Source organism: Vombatus ursinus, unplaced genomic scaffold, assembly GCF_900497805.2.
Source record: "Vombatus ursinus unplaced genomic scaffold, bare-nosed wombat genome assembly UNPS02009062.1, whole genome shotgun sequence".
In the NCBI taxonomy this organism is placed as follows: Eukaryota; Metazoa; Chordata; class Mammalia; order Diprotodontia; family Vombatidae; genus Vombatus; species Vombatus ursinus.
Window position 1 is genome coordinate 19,661,983 of NW_020948840.1, and position 16,550 is coordinate 19,678,532.

The 16,550-nt window shown below is 48.3% G+C and overlaps 1 protein-coding gene across 4 annotated transcripts in view; it reads right to left on the reverse strand.

Moving 5' to 3' along the window:
- Positions 1–417: 417 nt before the first annotated feature.
- Positions 418–16,550, reverse strand: part of CAD (carbamoyl-phosphate synthetase 2, aspartate transcarbamylase, and dihydroorotase) — a 30,151-nt gene continuing 14,018 nt past the window's right edge. Inside the window, exons 23-44 of one of the 4 annotated variants that reach the window (XM_027850416.1) lie at positions 16,303–16,470; positions 15,954–16,136; positions 15,719–15,823; positions 14,942–15,181; positions 14,062–14,143; positions 13,562–13,728; positions 13,161–13,325; positions 12,809–12,940; positions 12,363–12,564; positions 11,864–12,054; positions 11,545–11,685; positions 10,667–10,765; positions 9,771–9,867; positions 9,013–9,057; positions 8,716–8,882; positions 8,532–8,606; positions 7,737–7,949; positions 3,406–3,531; positions 2,969–3,124; positions 2,717–2,818; positions 2,473–2,567; positions 418–2,316 (exon numbers count right to left, since the gene is read on the reverse strand). In XM_027850416.1, coding sequence (XP_027706217.1) covers positions 2,214–2,316; positions 2,473–2,567; positions 2,717–2,818; positions 2,969–3,124; positions 3,406–3,531; positions 7,737–7,949; positions 8,532–8,606; positions 8,716–8,882; positions 9,013–9,057; positions 9,771–9,867; positions 10,667–10,765; positions 11,545–11,685; positions 11,864–12,054; positions 12,363–12,564; positions 12,809–12,940; positions 13,161–13,325; positions 13,562–13,728; positions 14,062–14,143; positions 14,942–15,181; positions 15,719–15,823; positions 15,954–16,136; positions 16,303–16,470 — 3,054 coding nt within the window. In that variant the 3' untranslated portion in view covers positions 418–2,213. Of the gene's footprint in view, positions 2,317–2,472; positions 2,568–2,716; positions 2,819–2,968; positions 3,125–3,405; positions 3,532–7,736; positions 7,950–8,531; positions 8,607–8,715; positions 8,883–9,012; positions 9,061–9,770; positions 9,934–10,666; positions 10,766–11,544; positions 11,686–11,863; positions 12,055–12,362; positions 12,565–12,808; positions 12,941–13,160; positions 13,326–13,561; positions 13,729–14,061; positions 14,144–14,941; positions 15,182–15,718; positions 15,824–15,953; positions 16,137–16,302; positions 16,471–16,550 lie in introns of all 4 variants that reach the window. The other 3 variants (XM_027850415.1, XM_027850414.1, XM_027850413.1) reach the window with 3 other exon arrangements.

Sequence of the window (16,550 nt, forward strand, 5' to 3'; positions counted from 1 at the left end):
TTGTGACCAACTTCTCAAGACCCCATTTGAGGTTTCCTTAGCAGAGTACTGGGGTGGTTTGCCATTTCCTTCTCCAGGGTGTCCCCATTTTACAGATGAGAAACTGAGGTAAACAGACATTAAGTGACTTGCCCAGGGTCACACAACTGGTGTCTGAGGTTGGATTTGAACTCGGATCTTCCTGAGTCCACGTCTAGTGCTTTGCTCCAATTAGGTTATACAGACAACATAAATTTGCTCAAATATAAGCTCCTTACCAGCACAGCCTGTTTGATTTTGGTCTCCATCCCCAGCGCCTACTACAGTGTTTGGCAAGTAGATGGCCTTTCTTTCTTTCTTTTTCTTTTTTTAAGGCAATTGGGGTTAAGTGACTTGCCCAGGGTCACATACCTAGTAAGTGTCAATTGTTTGGTCTGAGGCCAGATTTAAACTCAGGTCCTCCTGACTTCAGGGCCGGTGCTCTTTCTACTGCACCACCTAGCTGCCCCTGTTGACCTTTCTAAATATCAGAGCTTACTCAAGTCTTCCTGAATCCAATCCTGGTACTTAATCTAATCTGTCACGCTGCCTCTGTGGAGCCCTTTCACCAAATAACCTCCTCACAAAGAAGCATGGAGGCCAATGAGGCCAGCATTTGGACTATTTCCTTTGCCCCACAGGAGGCAGCACAGGCCCCTGGTGATGGTGGGCAGGTAGAAAGGTCTCAAAACATCCAGACAAGATGGGCACTGAGCTTCATGAATGGCACCAGACAAAGAAAGGTGCAGAGGAAGTTTTTGGAGTCCCAAAAACTGGGTTCAAAACCAATCTCTACTATCTGCTAGCTGTGCCATCTTAGGCAATTCATTTAACTTCTCAGATTTCTTATTTATAAAGTGGGGGTGGGAAGAGGGGTTGGATTAAATTATTCAATTCCCTTTCATTTTTGAAACTATGAAATTTTGGAGATTAGGGTTGTTGTGGAGGCCAACAGAAATTGTGGGTCTCCTTAGTATTAGAGACAAAGGCTGGCCTAGTCTAGAACCTTGAGTCCATTTGGGAAGTGGAGAGATGGGAGGGAAGGAGACTTTCCTGGGGAAAGACAGAGGCTTTAAAAGGAGATAGACGCCGCCCTGCACACACCTTGCTCAGGCTACTCCCAGCATTAGTCTGGAGTTAAATGTTAGGATGCTTTTGCAAGGTATAGAAGCATGCTCATGCCTCTCTGTTCCCTCTTTGGAAAATATGAAAAAATATTACTGTCCTCAGTCCCAAACCTTATCTCTTATCAAATTCTTTTGTTTCATCCTTACCAAAGGCCTAGCTAGTGTCTAAAGGGAAATTTAAAGTTCACGGAAGAACTCTAGAGAATCCTAGAAAGTAGATCAGGAAAGTGACCAGACTAAGAGCAGGGGCATAGCTGGATCGGCGAGTTAGGGAATACCTCCTCTTTCTTCATCCTTGAATAGACTGAATGGTTTCAGGAAGATGTCTCTCCAGGGTGTCAACAATTTAAGTTACTTTACCCGGATTCTTTTTAAATAACTTAAGAAAAACCCCTAAAACTGAACTTTGTATCCTTGCCTGCCTCCCTCTACTATTTATTTATCTGGTTCATGATCGCTATAAAAATATAAACCAGAATGACTTGGGCAGAGTGATTTTCAGAAGAATCAGGAGGATCTGCCCTTTTTGGATCTCATTCTCTGAAAAGCTAAACTGTCTTTGACAGGCTTGTGCCCTAAGTATAGAGTACTTGAGTCTTTATTCCACAAAAAGCAACAGGATGTGGAGTAATGACGATGATGTAGCCCCCACAGCTAGGTTAAGTAAACCTAGTCCTATGTACACTTGGCCACAAGAAAACCTCTCCCTTTATGGATAATGGCAGACTTGGAGAAAACGATAAATAGAGGCAGCTCAGCTGTTTATTAAATCCAGGAAATGGCTCTCTGAGATCAGGTAATAGAAAAGTTACTATATACCTTTAAAGGCTAGTGATTGGGGGTGTGGGGGAGGGGGCGGGGAGGAGCACGGGTGTGGCGTGAGGTGAGGCGGCCACCCTGCGCCTCCCCAAGCTGGGGAAGTCCCAGCCCAAAGGCTTGCAAGTTTGTACGTGTCTGTGTTCTGGGACTACCCCACAGTCTCACATTCAATGTGCTGCCCCCGTGGGGGGTACCGGGAATCCTTGCCCAGCGGCAGGAACAGCAGAGAGAAGCGGTTAGAGCCGGGCTCTAGTACCGCCCCAATACGGTAGCAAGGAGGGCCATCCGCATGTACATGCCATTCTCAGCCTGCCGGAAGTAGGCAGCCCGGGGGTCAGAATCCACCTCCACACTGCAGGGGGAAAGGACACGTTACTGCAGCGCTCCCAGAAGGCCCGTCCCCAGTCACACCGCAGCCCATAGAGAAGAGGTGCCTACACCCAGAGGGGCTCCTGAGGTCAACGCCAGCGAGAGCCTGAGACGGACCCTAACCACAAACCCTCCTCACCTGATCTCGTTGACTCGAGGCATCGGGTGCATCACGACCATCTTCTTCTTGGCCCGGGTCATGATGTGCGGTGTGAGGACATACTGGCCGAAGCACTGAAGGGAAGAAGAGATCGTCTGGCTCGAGATCTCCCCAACAGCCCAGAAGTCACAACTGTGTGGCTCACAACCAGGGCAAACCAAAGGCGGCCACTGGGATGTGACGGCCTCTCCACCCTGGCTAAGCCACCATCCCGAGCACTCACAGCTTCGTATTCCTGACTGGAGCCGAACCGTTCCTTCTGAATCCGAGTCATGTAAAGGACGTCTGTGTCAGGCAGTGCCGTCTCAATGCTCTCAAATTCCTCCTAGGAAAAGGAAGAAACAAGGTGACGCCCAGGACACCCAGAACCCCCTGAAGCATCCAGGTCCACTCAAGCCAATCTGCCCGGGATGAGCTACCGCACAGCCAAGACGGCACAGAAACAAGGGGACCAGCCTGAAAACCCGAGGCTCACCTGCTTAGTCCCTCTGGAAGCTACAAAAGACAAGACATCAGGCGGCATGCGCAGGCTGGGGGGCGCCACATAGCGAAGGCTGACTCGATACTGGGTGAGGAGGCAGGCAAGGGAGTGCACTGTCCGTCCGTGCTTGAGATCTCCTACCATCGTGATCTAGGGAAAAGAGCCAGGCCTCTTCACTTGGAGGTAACTCCAGCCAAAGGAGCCCTCAGCAAGAGCTTTCCTTTGCTTCACTCGGTTAGAAAATACAGGGGCCCCAGCCCATCTCAAGTCCTTATCTTCTCCTTCAGAAACAACCTGCCCCATGACTGCCTCCAAAGTCACTCTCATCATAGCCAAAGCTAAAACCACAAGGTCCCTCTGGAGGCTGGAGTTTGCTGAAAAAGGTAGGATAGGACCTAGGCCTCAATCAATCGTGGCGGGTCCCCTCTTACCGTCATGCCATTGACAGTTCCTAGCTCCTCTCGGATGGTAAAGACGTCCAGCAAGGCCTGGGTTGGGTGTTCTCCTACTCCATCCCCAGCATTGATCACTGGCCTCCGGCAGTGCTTTGCCGCCAGCTACACAAGAGATGTTGGGGAAAAAGTATATGAACAATTCTCAAGAGAATAAGGGCAATATGTCAGTAACAATCTAAAAAGGTGCCTACTGTTGGTAATCATTATCATTATCATCATCATCATCATCATCATCATCAGCAATGCAAATGAAAATAGGTATATTACTTTCACTGCTTGTGGAATAAATCTGGAATTTATTCAAGGAAAGAAAACTGTTCATAAGCAGTGATCCTACTATGTAATTCAACTTGATTTTTTTTTTTGAGGCAATTGGGGTTAAGTGACTTGCCCAGGGTCACACAGTTAGTAAGTATCTGAGGCCAAATTTGAACTCAGACCCTCCTGACTCTAGGGCTGGTGCTCTATCCACTGCACCACCTAGCTGCCCCTCTACTATGTAATTCAACAAGCATTTATTAAGTCCCTTCTGCATGTTAGGCAATGTGCTTGGAGCTGGGGATACAAAAACAAATCATTCCCCATCATCAAGACACTTCCATTTTATTGGGGGGAGAAAAGACAATACAGGATGTAAATCTGTACTAAACACAAAGTCTTTTGTTGTGGTTATTGGGGAGACCACACTAACAACTGAGGAGGACTGGGAAAGGCAGCCGGCACCTGAACTGACCACTTAAAAGGAGCCAGAGATTCCAAGAGGCCCCAAGCAAGAAAGGAGAACATTACAGGCATGGGGACAACCTCTGAAAAGGGATGGAGACCATGGATCATAGAGGCAGAAATGGAAGGTTATCAGAGGCCATCTAGCCCAGCCATTCTGGAGAGGAAGAAAACTGAGACCCAGGAAAGTTGACTTACCCAAGGTCACACCAGATGCCAACACCAGAGCTAGGGCTCCATCCACTGTTGTGTCCTGAGGGGAGCATTTTGGCTAAAACTGGATGAATTTGTACAGTATGTGTTTGGGAGTTCGGGTTAGAAGGCCAACCACCTCTCAGGCCATACAATTATGGGAAATGCTTAAGAATTGTGCTTTATGAACACAGAGGAGACTCACAAGATATACAGAGTCTCATGTACACGCTACACTTGGGGCCAAACTAGCTTCCTTGTTCTTTCCCACCAACAATGACGATGATGATGACATTCAGCTCCCTGCCTCCCCACCCTACCTCACTTTAGTCCAAGTGTCAAGCTCCCCACAAGGAATTCCTTAACCCCACCTCCCCAGCTGTTACTCTGTGCCACAAAGAATAATGAATATAGAGAAGTCAAAAAAATACGAGGATACTTTTATGAAGTGATGAAGAACCAATAAATTAGAACCGAAAGAACAATATGCCCAACTACTACTAATGCTGCAGTAGACGATGGCTCTTTTAAAGTTGTCTTTAAACAGACAACTTTAAATGGCAACAAAACACAAAAAACAATGGACAATATTGGTATTGACAGGAAGCATCTTTTTAAACAAGTGGAAGCCCTCTAAAGTAAAAGACCACATGTACTAACAGTCTCCAAGGGAGTCCATTCCACTTCTGAATCACTCTCATTGTTAGGGGGCGGCTAGGTGGCACAGTGGACAGAGTGCTGGGCCTGCAATCAGGAAGACCCCAGTTCAAATCTGGCCTCAAGACACTTACTAGCTGTGTAAGGCCTAAGCAAGTCACTTAACCCTGTTTGCCTCAGCTTCCTCATCTGTAAAATGAACTGGAGAAGAAAATGACAAACCACTCCAGTATCTTTGCCAAGAAAATCCCAAATGGGGTCATGGAGAGTCATAAATAACAACTGTTAGAAGGCTCTTCCTGATATCTAAACTGACTGGGTTTTTTTTTTTTTTTTTTTTTGCAGTTTCCACTTATTGCTCCTGGTTCTGTACTCTAGGCCAAACAAAAAAAAAAACATGTTTAAAGCCTCATCCGCAAACCAACACTTCAAATACTTCACAACAGCTGTCACGGTCTCCTTGGGTCTTCTCTCCCCAGGTTAAACACACCCACGTCTTTCAAACGATTCTCGAATGGGCTCCAGGCTCTTGCCTTCCTGGCTGCTCCTCTCTGGGCACTCTCCAGTTTATCCTCGTCCTTCTTACACACGGTGCCAAAATCTGAACCCAGCACTCCAGAGAGGCCTGACTCAGGTCCGCATCACCTTCCTATTTCTGGAAGCCAGGCTCTTGACACAGGACCAGATTAAATTCACTGTGCTGGCCTTCGGGTCAGGCTGCTGAGTCATCCGGAACTTGTTCAAAACAGCTGCCGGCTAAGCATCCCTCCCTCATCTTGTTTGTGAAGACGATTTTTTGGGGTACCCAATGTAAGACTTTGCACTTACTCTGCAGTCAGTTTTTATCATACTATAGCCAGCACAATGCTCTCACCTGTTAAGATCTTTAGGGCTTCTGACAACCATGCTGTGTGTCAGCCATCCCTCACAGACTCAAGAAGCACGCCAACCTCTGCCTTTATCCACAATGTTGATAAACATCAAATATCACTGGGCCAAGCACAGAATGGTCAATGCCCAGAAGATGAAAGCAAGGCCAAGTAATAGAAAATAAATGCAAAAGTATGAGACGTAAAGAACTCTCCAGTTCAGGATGAGCTGAGGCTGAATGACGGGATGCTAAGCACAATCAAATGGGATTCTGTCTATATACGCTGGGAAAAACAGAGGATCTAAGACAGAGGTGGGGAACCTGCGGCTTTGAGGCCACACTGGCCCTCTAGGTCCTCAAGTGTGGCCCTTTGACTGAATCCAAACTTCATAGAACAGATCTCCTTAGTAAAAGGAAGAGAACAGAAGAAGACGCAGGACCTTAGCTTGGGTGGATGGGATGATGGCTGCTGACAACAGGGAGAAGGCAGGCCTGCCTGACTCATACGTTGTTTCTGTTTTCTTTGCAAGAAAATGGCCTTTACACTGGAAATGACAGACACATCAATGACTAATGAGGAGCTGATGCTCAAACATAAATAAGAGAAAGGTGAAACAGTGCCAGGCTGCCCTGGGTGAATTCAAGTTACCCAGTCCAAATAAACTAACTACCTTCTCCGGTCCTGACCCGAAAGAACTGGGAGGTGTGACTTCTAAGCCTTTGTCAGTGATAGTTAATAGTAACACAGAATAAAAGAGGTACCACAAGACTGGAGAAGGGCAAATGATGCTCTGATTCAAAAAGGGGAAGAGAACTAAGTCTGCAAGCTACTGGCTAGCGGGCTTGATGACCTTGACTCCTGGGAAAATTCTTGAAAAGATCATTAAAGAGATAGTTGGGCATCTAGAAAGGGAACCAGGGATTAGAAAGAGCCAGCATGAAGAACAAGTCACGCAGACCACTCTCATTAACCTTTTTCCCCTCAAAAAACAAGATTACTTAGATTCTCGTAAAGAAGGCGGAGAGATATGGGTCAGATGATAATACAGCTGAGACGGATTTAGAACTTGTTGGATGGCTGGGCTTAAAGAGTAGTGGTTAATGAAAAGAAAATTAAAAGGCTGTTGCAGTAATCCCAACATGAAGTGATGATGGCCTAGACCAGGATGCCTATGGGAATTGACAGTAAGGGATAAATCTGATAGACATTATAAAATAAGAATTGATAGAATTTTGGTAAAAGATAAAATTTGGAGATGAAGAGAATAAAGAGCCAAGGATGAATCAAGATTTTCTAGTTTGGCAAGACTGGAAGGGGAAAGGTTTGGCTCATTTGAAGTAAATAGGCAAATTAATGTAACTTCCCATAATTCTTTTTTTTTGGCTAGGCAATGGGGTTAAGTGACTTGCCCAGGTTCACACAGCTAGTAAGTGTCAAGTGTTTGGTCTGAGGCTGGATTTGAACTCAGGTCCTCCTGACTTCAGGGCTGGTGCTCTATCCACTGTGCCACCTAGCTGCCCCTTCATCTCCAAATTTTAACGAGGATTCCTTTCATCTACGGATTATACTAGATGGCCCCAGAGGCACCTTTCAAATCTCAGGTTCTGGAATTGTTTCCCATGGCTTGTACACTGTGGTTAACTTAATTCAGAGTATGCTAGATGTGTTTGTATTTGTTAAAATAAAATTTCTCAATACAAATTCTTAAACAAAACTGGGGCCCACCATATTGCCAACAAAACCGCCCATCCTCTCTTTTGCTTGAGTATCTCACCATCCATAGTTGGATCCCCACTCTCTTCCTAGTTCAGTACAAAAGGCTGATCTCTTTTTGTTTCTCCCGAAGCCCCCAACCCTTCTTACCTCCACAGCTCCAGGCTGGGGGTGCCGGAGGACAACGACATCAGCATAGCAGCTCATGGTCTGGACAGAGTCTGCTAGGGATTCTCCCTTCTGGACAGACGATGTGGCTTCAGAGAAGCTGAGCACAGAGCCCCCAAGCCTGGCCATGGCTGCTGCGAAGGAACTGCTGGTGCGAGTGCTCACTTCATAAAACATGGAGGCCATCACTTTGCCCTAGTGGGAAAGGACATGGGGGAAGCAGATTCACTCCACAGAACACAAAGGCAAGAACCTTCCCCCAGGGCTCCGTCTTAGCCGCAAGGAGAAGAAGTGGCAGTCTATACTGTATCTAATTTGAGAGACACTGAAAAGGCCTACCTACCCAGAAGTATGTGCCCCACTGGCTTGCTATAGAATAGAACATCCCCCATCAGTTTTTGGTTAAAACTTTCTCTCTAGAAATTCACTGTTAGAATGTATATGCTCCCTGGTAAGGGTGGAAGATCTGGCTGGTCCTTTCTAGTAATATAACAAAGCTAACTTAAGTCAGATTGGCTAACTGAGATTCTGCAAAGCAAAGCAGAAAAGGGGACAGGTATGTTTTGTGTCGGGGATAAAAAAGGTTAAGGTCTATTCCATAGGATGCTACACAAGGAAGATGAACCCATCACAAGCTGATACCCCGTAAGTGTAAGGTGGAAAGGAGACACTTATGAAAACAACAGACCATCTTCCCTCTTACTGCTGATGGAAGGCTCACCATAGGAGCCCAACTCAAGCCCTTCTTTCCTACAGACCCACACCTTTGGTTCTGACCTTGAGAATGTCTATACTTCGCTCCTTCTGCACCATCATCCGCAGGGTATGTGCCACATTAAACAGGTGGGACATCTGAAAAGGGTCACAAGTCAGTCAGGGACAACATTTTCTCAGATTTCCTCTTCCAATTTCCCACAGATCCCACAACTCTCCTGACAACACCTCCCCCCAGGCCAGATACCTGATCTTTGGTAAACTGACGAACGGACAGTATATGCTGTCCAACCAGAGAATGCAGCAAGGGTGAGGTCTGAGGATGTAACAGGCTAGGAGTCCCCAGGTTCTGGGGTGATGCCTGCCTAGGCACTGGTGGAGGGTAGCAGCAACTATCCGGAGTTCCTGCTAGATCTGCAGCAGGGGACAACACTGATCAGAGAGTGGCCTACTTCAACCTGGGCGTCAAAGTATTCAACTCCAGTTTCCCTCCATCTCCTCCCTACCAGCCCTGTAACTTCCCATTAGAGAAAGAGTTTCTCACCTGTCTCTACTGCCTTCCGGGAGGGCTTTTCCTTGGGCTCTTCAGCTACTTAGGGAAGAAGGTATGAATAAGTTTTTGGCTGGAGTCAAGAGCAGCCATTCACCTCACAGAATTCTTACTTAGCACACTGTGTATGTTAAACCAGTTCACACCAAAGCAGCCACAGCAGGTTAGTGGAGGGAAGAGAAATAAGTAGCTCCAGTCTACAGGCAGACATGGACACACTGACACACATGGCCTGACCCAGCAAACTGGACACAGGTAGCAGTTCTCCTCATCATCCCTCCCCATCCCCAGTCCTCAGCTCCATGACAGCATGGCTCTTATGCAAGATGGAAAGGCCAGGCTCACAGCAACTTAAGAGACACTCCATGGGGAAACAGCTCCAGATTTACCCCACATTCTGTTGCCTTGTGGGGTCCTGGCTCTTGGGCTGATGAACGTAGCTGCCCATAACAAGAGAGGAGGAATAAGGGGAAGCTGGGGAGGGGACAATTACCCCTGGTCTTACTTATCAAAATCAAAAGATGAAAAAAATGGATCAAACTTGGTGGGAAGGATGGGGATAGGATGGGGAGACAGGAACAGGTAAAGGGAAGGAGTTAGAGCAGGGAAACTCATTAATCTAGGGTGTTAAGCAAGAAGTCAACTTAGAAGAAATGCTGAGCCCCCAGAGACCTACTCTTCTATCCTGGGTCCTCAGAGAAATAAAGGGAAAAGACCATCCCTATAGTCAATATTGGCAGAATTCCTCTCACCTGAAAGGCCAGGGTCAGAAGCTCGGTGGATTCGAGGTGGAAGATGGAAGCGCCCATCAGGAAGGCCTGGGATGCCACGTCGGGGCCTTTCCGGAGTCTGTGAAGGTAACATGGGTCCATCCTTTTGAGGCATCAACCAAAAGTCCCTCCTTCCTTCCCCTCCCTGGAGAAAATCAAACTCACTGTTCTCACAAACTCACATATCCCTTATCCCTCTTCCCCATCACTAAGGAGATGATCCTTAACATCAACGGCAAACTGAGAATGTTCATTTTTATGACATGACAGTGTCTTTAATTTGGCTTCTGGTATAAGTCAGTAATGACACTATGTTTGTCACAAATGTTCCAAATGGCACCACCATTCTCCCCTTTAATTCTCTCATTAATTCTGTGTTTCCTGCAATGGCAAAGTAGAAAACAGGCAACAGGCAGAGTGGTGGTGCAGAGGAAGGTGACAATAATACTGAGGGATTTAAGACCATGTCATGCCAGAATCAGTTGACTTGCCTGGCAAGGGAATACTCGAGGGACGCAGTAGCTGTCTTCAGTAAGAGAGGCTACCATGTACAAGAGGAATCAGACATGTGGCCCCAGGGGACAGATAAAAGAGAAAGCAGAAGCAGATTGGGGGGAAAAGTCTCCATCAGAGCTGTCCAAAAAGTGAAATGGCTGCCTGGGGAGGGAAAAAGGAGGGGTTTCCCCTATCCCTGGAGGTCTTCAAGCAGATGCTAGAGTATTTATAACCTGTGTAGGAAACACCCGCACAGGTATGGGTTAGATCAGATGACCCTAAGTTCTTTTCCAACTGAAACTGTAGTGAAAACATCTGAGAAGCCCCGTGTGGCCCCTCTTAAATCAGCTGGCCATGACCACATGCACCCCTTGGTTCCATACCTTGGTGCTCTCGCTGGGTGGGGCTGAGGGCAGGAGCTGAGGCACCGAGCCTTGAGGCCACTTCCTCACATCTTGTCCGTAGCCAGGAGGTACCAGCACCTGTACACAAGAGAGAGCGGAGAGGACGGGGTTAGGGCGGGAAGACTCTGGAAACAGTGAGCTGGAAGACAGTGGGAGAGCAACCAGGGTTGCAGTCAATGCCTTTGTAATGCCCACAAGCACGAAGTAAAGCCAACATTTGGCATTTGGTTGTCGTCTGGGGATCACTGGCACACAGCAAACTCAACAGACGGTCTCCAGCAGTTAGGAAATAGCTGTTGTGGGGAAGCTGTAAGTCAGGTGTGGATCTGAGGAGTAGAGAGAGTTTCTTTTCACTGGGGAGAGAGGGAGAAGCCCAGTTTGGGGGACAGATGGAAAGAGAGACCCATCTCATAGAATTATTTCTGCAAATAGGCTGCACATAAAAGAAAGGTTACTTATCCTGGTTGGCCTCCAAGGCTGACCCATCATCAGTGAATGGGTGGCAGTTAAAGGAAGCAGATTCTATCTCAAAACAAGGAAACTATTTCCTAACAAATCCAAATGGGATGGGCTGCATGGGGGCTGAGGGTGGAGCAGAGAGAGAAGTAAGTTTCCCATCATAGGAAGTGCTCAAACAGAGGCTGAATGACAAATTGCTTGGATGCTGGGTTGGACTTCATGACCTCAAAGATCCCTTTAAGCTGTAAGCATCTATGAAACACGACCTGAATGACTATGCAAGTAAAGGTATGAAAGGGGAAACAACTGAATTATCTGAACTAGGTAGGGTTAGAAAACAGGAGAGCTTGATCAAGAATTGAGAGAGAGAGAGGGATGGGGATCATGGGCTCAGATACCTGGCCATCAATGTAGGCAACCTCCCCTCGAAGGACAACTCGCCGGATGGTGCCCTTCACTCGCTGCCCCTCAAAAGGTGTCCAGTGTGCCTTGGAGAAGGGCATGTGGCTAGGGATGGTCCACTCATGCTCCAGATCCACCTGTCCCAGACACAAGTGGTGAGTGCGGAGCATAATTGGACATAGCCTCTCCCCAAAAGACAGGCAAACTCAAAACTACCCTCCCTTCTTCCCTCCCCGCTCCCCACCCTCTTTCACACAGGCCTCCATCTAGGGGGTCTTGGTTTCTCTTGTGTCCCTTCCCACCCCAAGCCCACACCTCAACGTAGGTGTCTTCCTGCTGGGGCAAGTGAAAGATCCTCCTGGGATTGTGGTGCAGCTTCTGCAGCAGGTCCTCCAGGCTGAGGCGGCCCTCACTCACAGCCGTCAGCAGCAGGGGGAGCATTGTCTCCAGGCCGGGGAAGCCAGGGGGAGGCTTGGACCCGGTTTTTTCTTCCAGGGTGTGAGGAGCTGAAAGAAAGGGACTGTTGTTGGAAGGACCAAGATGCTTTTCCTACCTGAGGACTCAGACCCACGCAGCTCCTCTTCAAGGGAGAAATGGAAAAGGTGGGCTTGGTTTCCCCAAGCTGGTCTTTTTCTCTACGTGAGCTGAGGGAAAAGCAGAGAGGAACCTTGCCCCTCTCTCCCAGAGCCATGCCCTCAATCAAGAGCTTACCACACTCTCACATCTTTTACCACAGTGAATGCTCACTTCATTGCCTAACTTACAAACCAAAGTAGCACTTGGAAGAAGTCGACATGGGGTCTCCCCTCCTTACCATGGTCGGAGGCAAAGCAATCGATGACAGCCATGTTCTCCCAGAGAGCTTCCACATCCTCAGGGGAGCCAAGCTTAGGCCGGACATCCCCCTTCCCAGGCCCCAGGCGCTCAAGGTCCGCTTGGCTCAGGAACAGATGGTGGGGGGCCACCTCACAGGTCACTGGTACCCCCCGTGCCTTTGCTGCTTTAATTAACAGGATCTGGAGGTTGAGAGAACAGGTAATTCCAGAGAGGGCCCAACTCCGGGGATGATCCCCAGTTGGGTCCCTGTGGACTAGCCAGAAAGATGAAGATCCCAACTCGCAGTCTCCCTCTCTTATCTTGTACCTTTTGTCTATCATATCACCTCATTCCGTCTATCCCCCCTCCACTGACACAGTCCCCTACCCCTCAAACACGCACACACAAACGATCACACAATTTCTTTTGCCCTCAGCTTCTTACCTCCTCCTTCCGAGCCACATGGCAGATGTGTACAGGTCGCTGAGCCAGTTGGGCTACCATGAGGATGGCAGCTACAGTCTGTCGTTCTGCATGAGCCACAATGGGGAGATGGTGTGGCCAAGTCTCAAAGTGCTACGGGCAGAGAAGGAATAATGAGGTAAGTCTAGGATCCCTTTCCCTTGTTAGGCAGTGCCGCTGAATACTCCTGGTCCTTCCTCGAGTCCTTTTCATTCTCCTCTGCTCACCAGAGCTGGCCAGCATTCCACTGTTCCTGTTCCCTAGTCTCCATCCCCCACCTCACTTATCTCAGCACCACCCTCCCACCCACCCAGCACAATCTCTGGCTTCCTACCTCCATCCAATGGGCAAGACTGTCCAGCCGAAGTTCAGAGAATGTTTCATTGAGATACAGTTTCAATCCTGCAGCTGCCCCAGCCACAGCACCTAGGGTTCCTGCATTCTCCGATGAGGCCCCGAGGAACAAGGCATAATCACAGCGGGCCCCCGTCTCTGCCAACTAGAGGACAATGATAAAATACATCAGTGCTGGCCTGGACATCTCAGAGCTACCTTAGTATACCCTCAAGACAACTACTCTAAACCCCTGGGGCCTTATGGTGTTTTAAAGGAGTTAGGGTTTAATAGGATCAGTGAAAAGACCTATTAAAAGGTGAGAAAATTGACCAAGTGAGACTGCATGGTCAACGGTAGCTTCTCTTTGAGTGGATAAATGAAGGGTCTGGGGTCACTCACCTTTTGGGCAAGGGCAAATGCTGGAGCATCGATGATGGGAGGCCGGGTGTTGGGCATAGCACACACCATGGTGACCCCCCCAGCTAAGGCAGCTGCTGTGCCTGATGCAAAGTCTTCCTTGTGGGTACCCCCTGGTTCCCGCAGGTGCACATGTACATCAATCAGCCCTGGAAGAAGGTGAAGAGGGGCGGGTTTACCTCTGATGAACAAAATCTATTAAGGGCACCTGAGGGCTTTTTTGTGTGAGACTCCATCCCACAACAGGAAGAAAAGAAATGAGAAATGGATGAGAAGGAAAAGTTGGAGTTTTCGATGAGAAAGAGGAACTGGTACAGGCAGATAATCATGGGGAGGAATTAAATCTAGGCAGAATTGAACAGGGAAGGCAGAGGAAATGTGTCCACGTGTAGAGATAAACATGGCCTACAGCCCTATTCCCACATGTTCTAGCTCCTGTTACCCAGCTGGGACTTATGCAGAAGCAGAGAACTACCACTGACCTGGCAAACGCACCAGCTTCTGTGACGTCATACAATCAACATGCACCTTCAGTGGGGGAGCTGGCCCAATCTGGCCCAATGCCTGCAAGTGGATGACAATTACATTTTATTTAGGGAAGGTGGTTTTGGGAGTGGCCAAAGCCGCTACTGTGGAATAAGGATTATAGAACAGCTGTATTTTGTTGTATTTTAATAGAATTTGCCATTACTGAAAAGAGACATGGGTAAATTAGATACTGCTACCCCGAAGAACAACAGGAAAATGAATTCCCATGAGAAACCCTGATGCCTTTAGGAAGAACAATGGAAGCATTGCAATCTACTTGACTGAACTCCCTCTTATCAATTACCCATTAATATGTTTCTGAGAATATTCTAACACCCATCATTCTAAGCTTATGTTGCAAATCTCCACTGTCTGTTTCACCTACTTTCATTCAGCTCCTGGCCATATGACTTCAATTATCTTGTCTACTTTGTATTACCTTGGGTTGACTTTTGTTTGCAAAAAGGCTGTAAAAGCTAAAGAGTATGAGGCAGCTAGGTGGTGTGGTGGATAGAGCACCAACCCTGGAGTCAGGAGGACCTGAGTTCAAATCCAGCCTCAGACACCTAACACTCACTAGCTGTGTGACTCTGGGCAAGTCACTTAACCCCAACTGCCTCAGCAAAAAAAAGCTAAGGAGTATTTAATCAAACCTTCAACACACAGAAGCCTGGTCCTGCCTCTCCCAACCAGTGACACAATTCATCCGGTTAGGCAGCAGCAACATTATATACCGACGCCTGCTGTCTCATGCTTTCCCAGGCCCCAGCCACCCAATTTATTCACTAGAAATGCCCTTTAGTGCCAGCACCATCACAATAAAGTCCCAGTCACCTCTACAAACAGCTTAGTGCACTTGATGTCGATGATGAGGGGCACAGAAAAGTCAGCGGCAAGGCGACGGGTCCGGTAGCCCTTGGTTACAAAGGAGGAGAGGCGTCGGCCTCCCGCCCCACGCATTGACAGGTTGATCACCAACTCAAAGTGGTTTTCCGCCAACTGCTCCAGGATGCTTCGTTGTGGGGGACACTCACCTTCAACTGCCTCCTCAAAGTGCCAGTCCACAGCTGTGACCTACGTGCCCAACAAGCCCGGCATACGTCGTCAAAACAAAGAAGAGCAGGGTTGGTCCCTCCCAAATGAAGTGGTACCCAGGGGAAAGGCAGAGTAGGGAGCCCTTGGACGGAATCCAGGAATCAAATGCTTTTAAAATGGAAAGGCCTTCAACGGTCATGGTGCCGGAAAAATGACAGAAATGAGGCCCAACTCAAGGGGTCTAGGCCCTGAGAGTTTGGGTTCAGACCTTTCACATACACCAGAAACCCTAGGGAGACTTGGGTTTGAATTTGGAGTTTGACGTTTCCAAACTACATGACAACACGCAAATCACTTAAATTCTAAGACTCAGTTTCCTCGTTTGTAAAATAGTAGCTCCACCTGCCTCACAGGGCAGCTTTGCTGGTAGAACTTTTGAAACCTTAAAATGCCATAAAATTAATTGTGTTGTTATTTCCCCAGACCAACCCTGGAAAATGAAGGACAAAAACTGCCATCTCTTGGGAGGCTGGGGTGAGGTACAACTGTAAGAGACAGGGGACAGCGCGCAGGTACCTTGACACCGTGCTCAGTGTAGAAGTCCGCAGTGCCCAAACTGGCATACAAGCTGTAGCCTAGACTCTCCAGCAGCCTCACTGTGGGGAGCAGCTCACTCTTGTTCTGAGGCAGGTGGGGAAAGAAAGCAATACCTGACACTGGTGACTTAAAGACAGTTTGGAGACCCAACCCCTCCTCCCTTCTTCAAGGAACCTCGACCCTGACTCTGCTCCCCAAACCCTAATTACCATACCTTGTAACTACCAATAGTCAGCAGGATATTCTTCTTGGGGATCTTGAAGCCGGTGCTGAGCATCGCCTTGAGGTAGGCCTCACAGCGGCTCTCCCCAAAGCCAGCCACCTCCCCGGTGCTGGTCATCTCTACCCCCAGCACCACGTCTGCTCCTGCCAGGCGTGAGAAGGAGAACTGGGGCACCTGAGTGAGGAGGGACGGGGAAAGGGTTTTAAGGATTTCTTTGGAAATGTGATTTCAATCAGGAGGCTGGCTATAGCTACAACAAGAAAGACCTTCACCTTGACTCTGAGGTGGATTTCCCAACCCTCGACTTAAACCCCAGGGAGCAGATCCCAGTCTTTCTTACTTTAACTCCCACCACTCCAGTTCCAGTCATGAGTCCAACAGGCTCCACCTCCTCGCCCATGATGATTCGGGTAGCCAGGGCCACTAGATCCACTCCAAGTGTCTTGGAGACAAAGGGGAAGGACCGAGAGACACGGACGTTGCACTCGATAACCTTGAGCTGGTCATCCTGGGGAAGACAGAGATGGGGATGGTTACCTAAAGCCCACAAGGAGCTGCTGCCATTGGTATCAGTTAGCCTCTTATCCC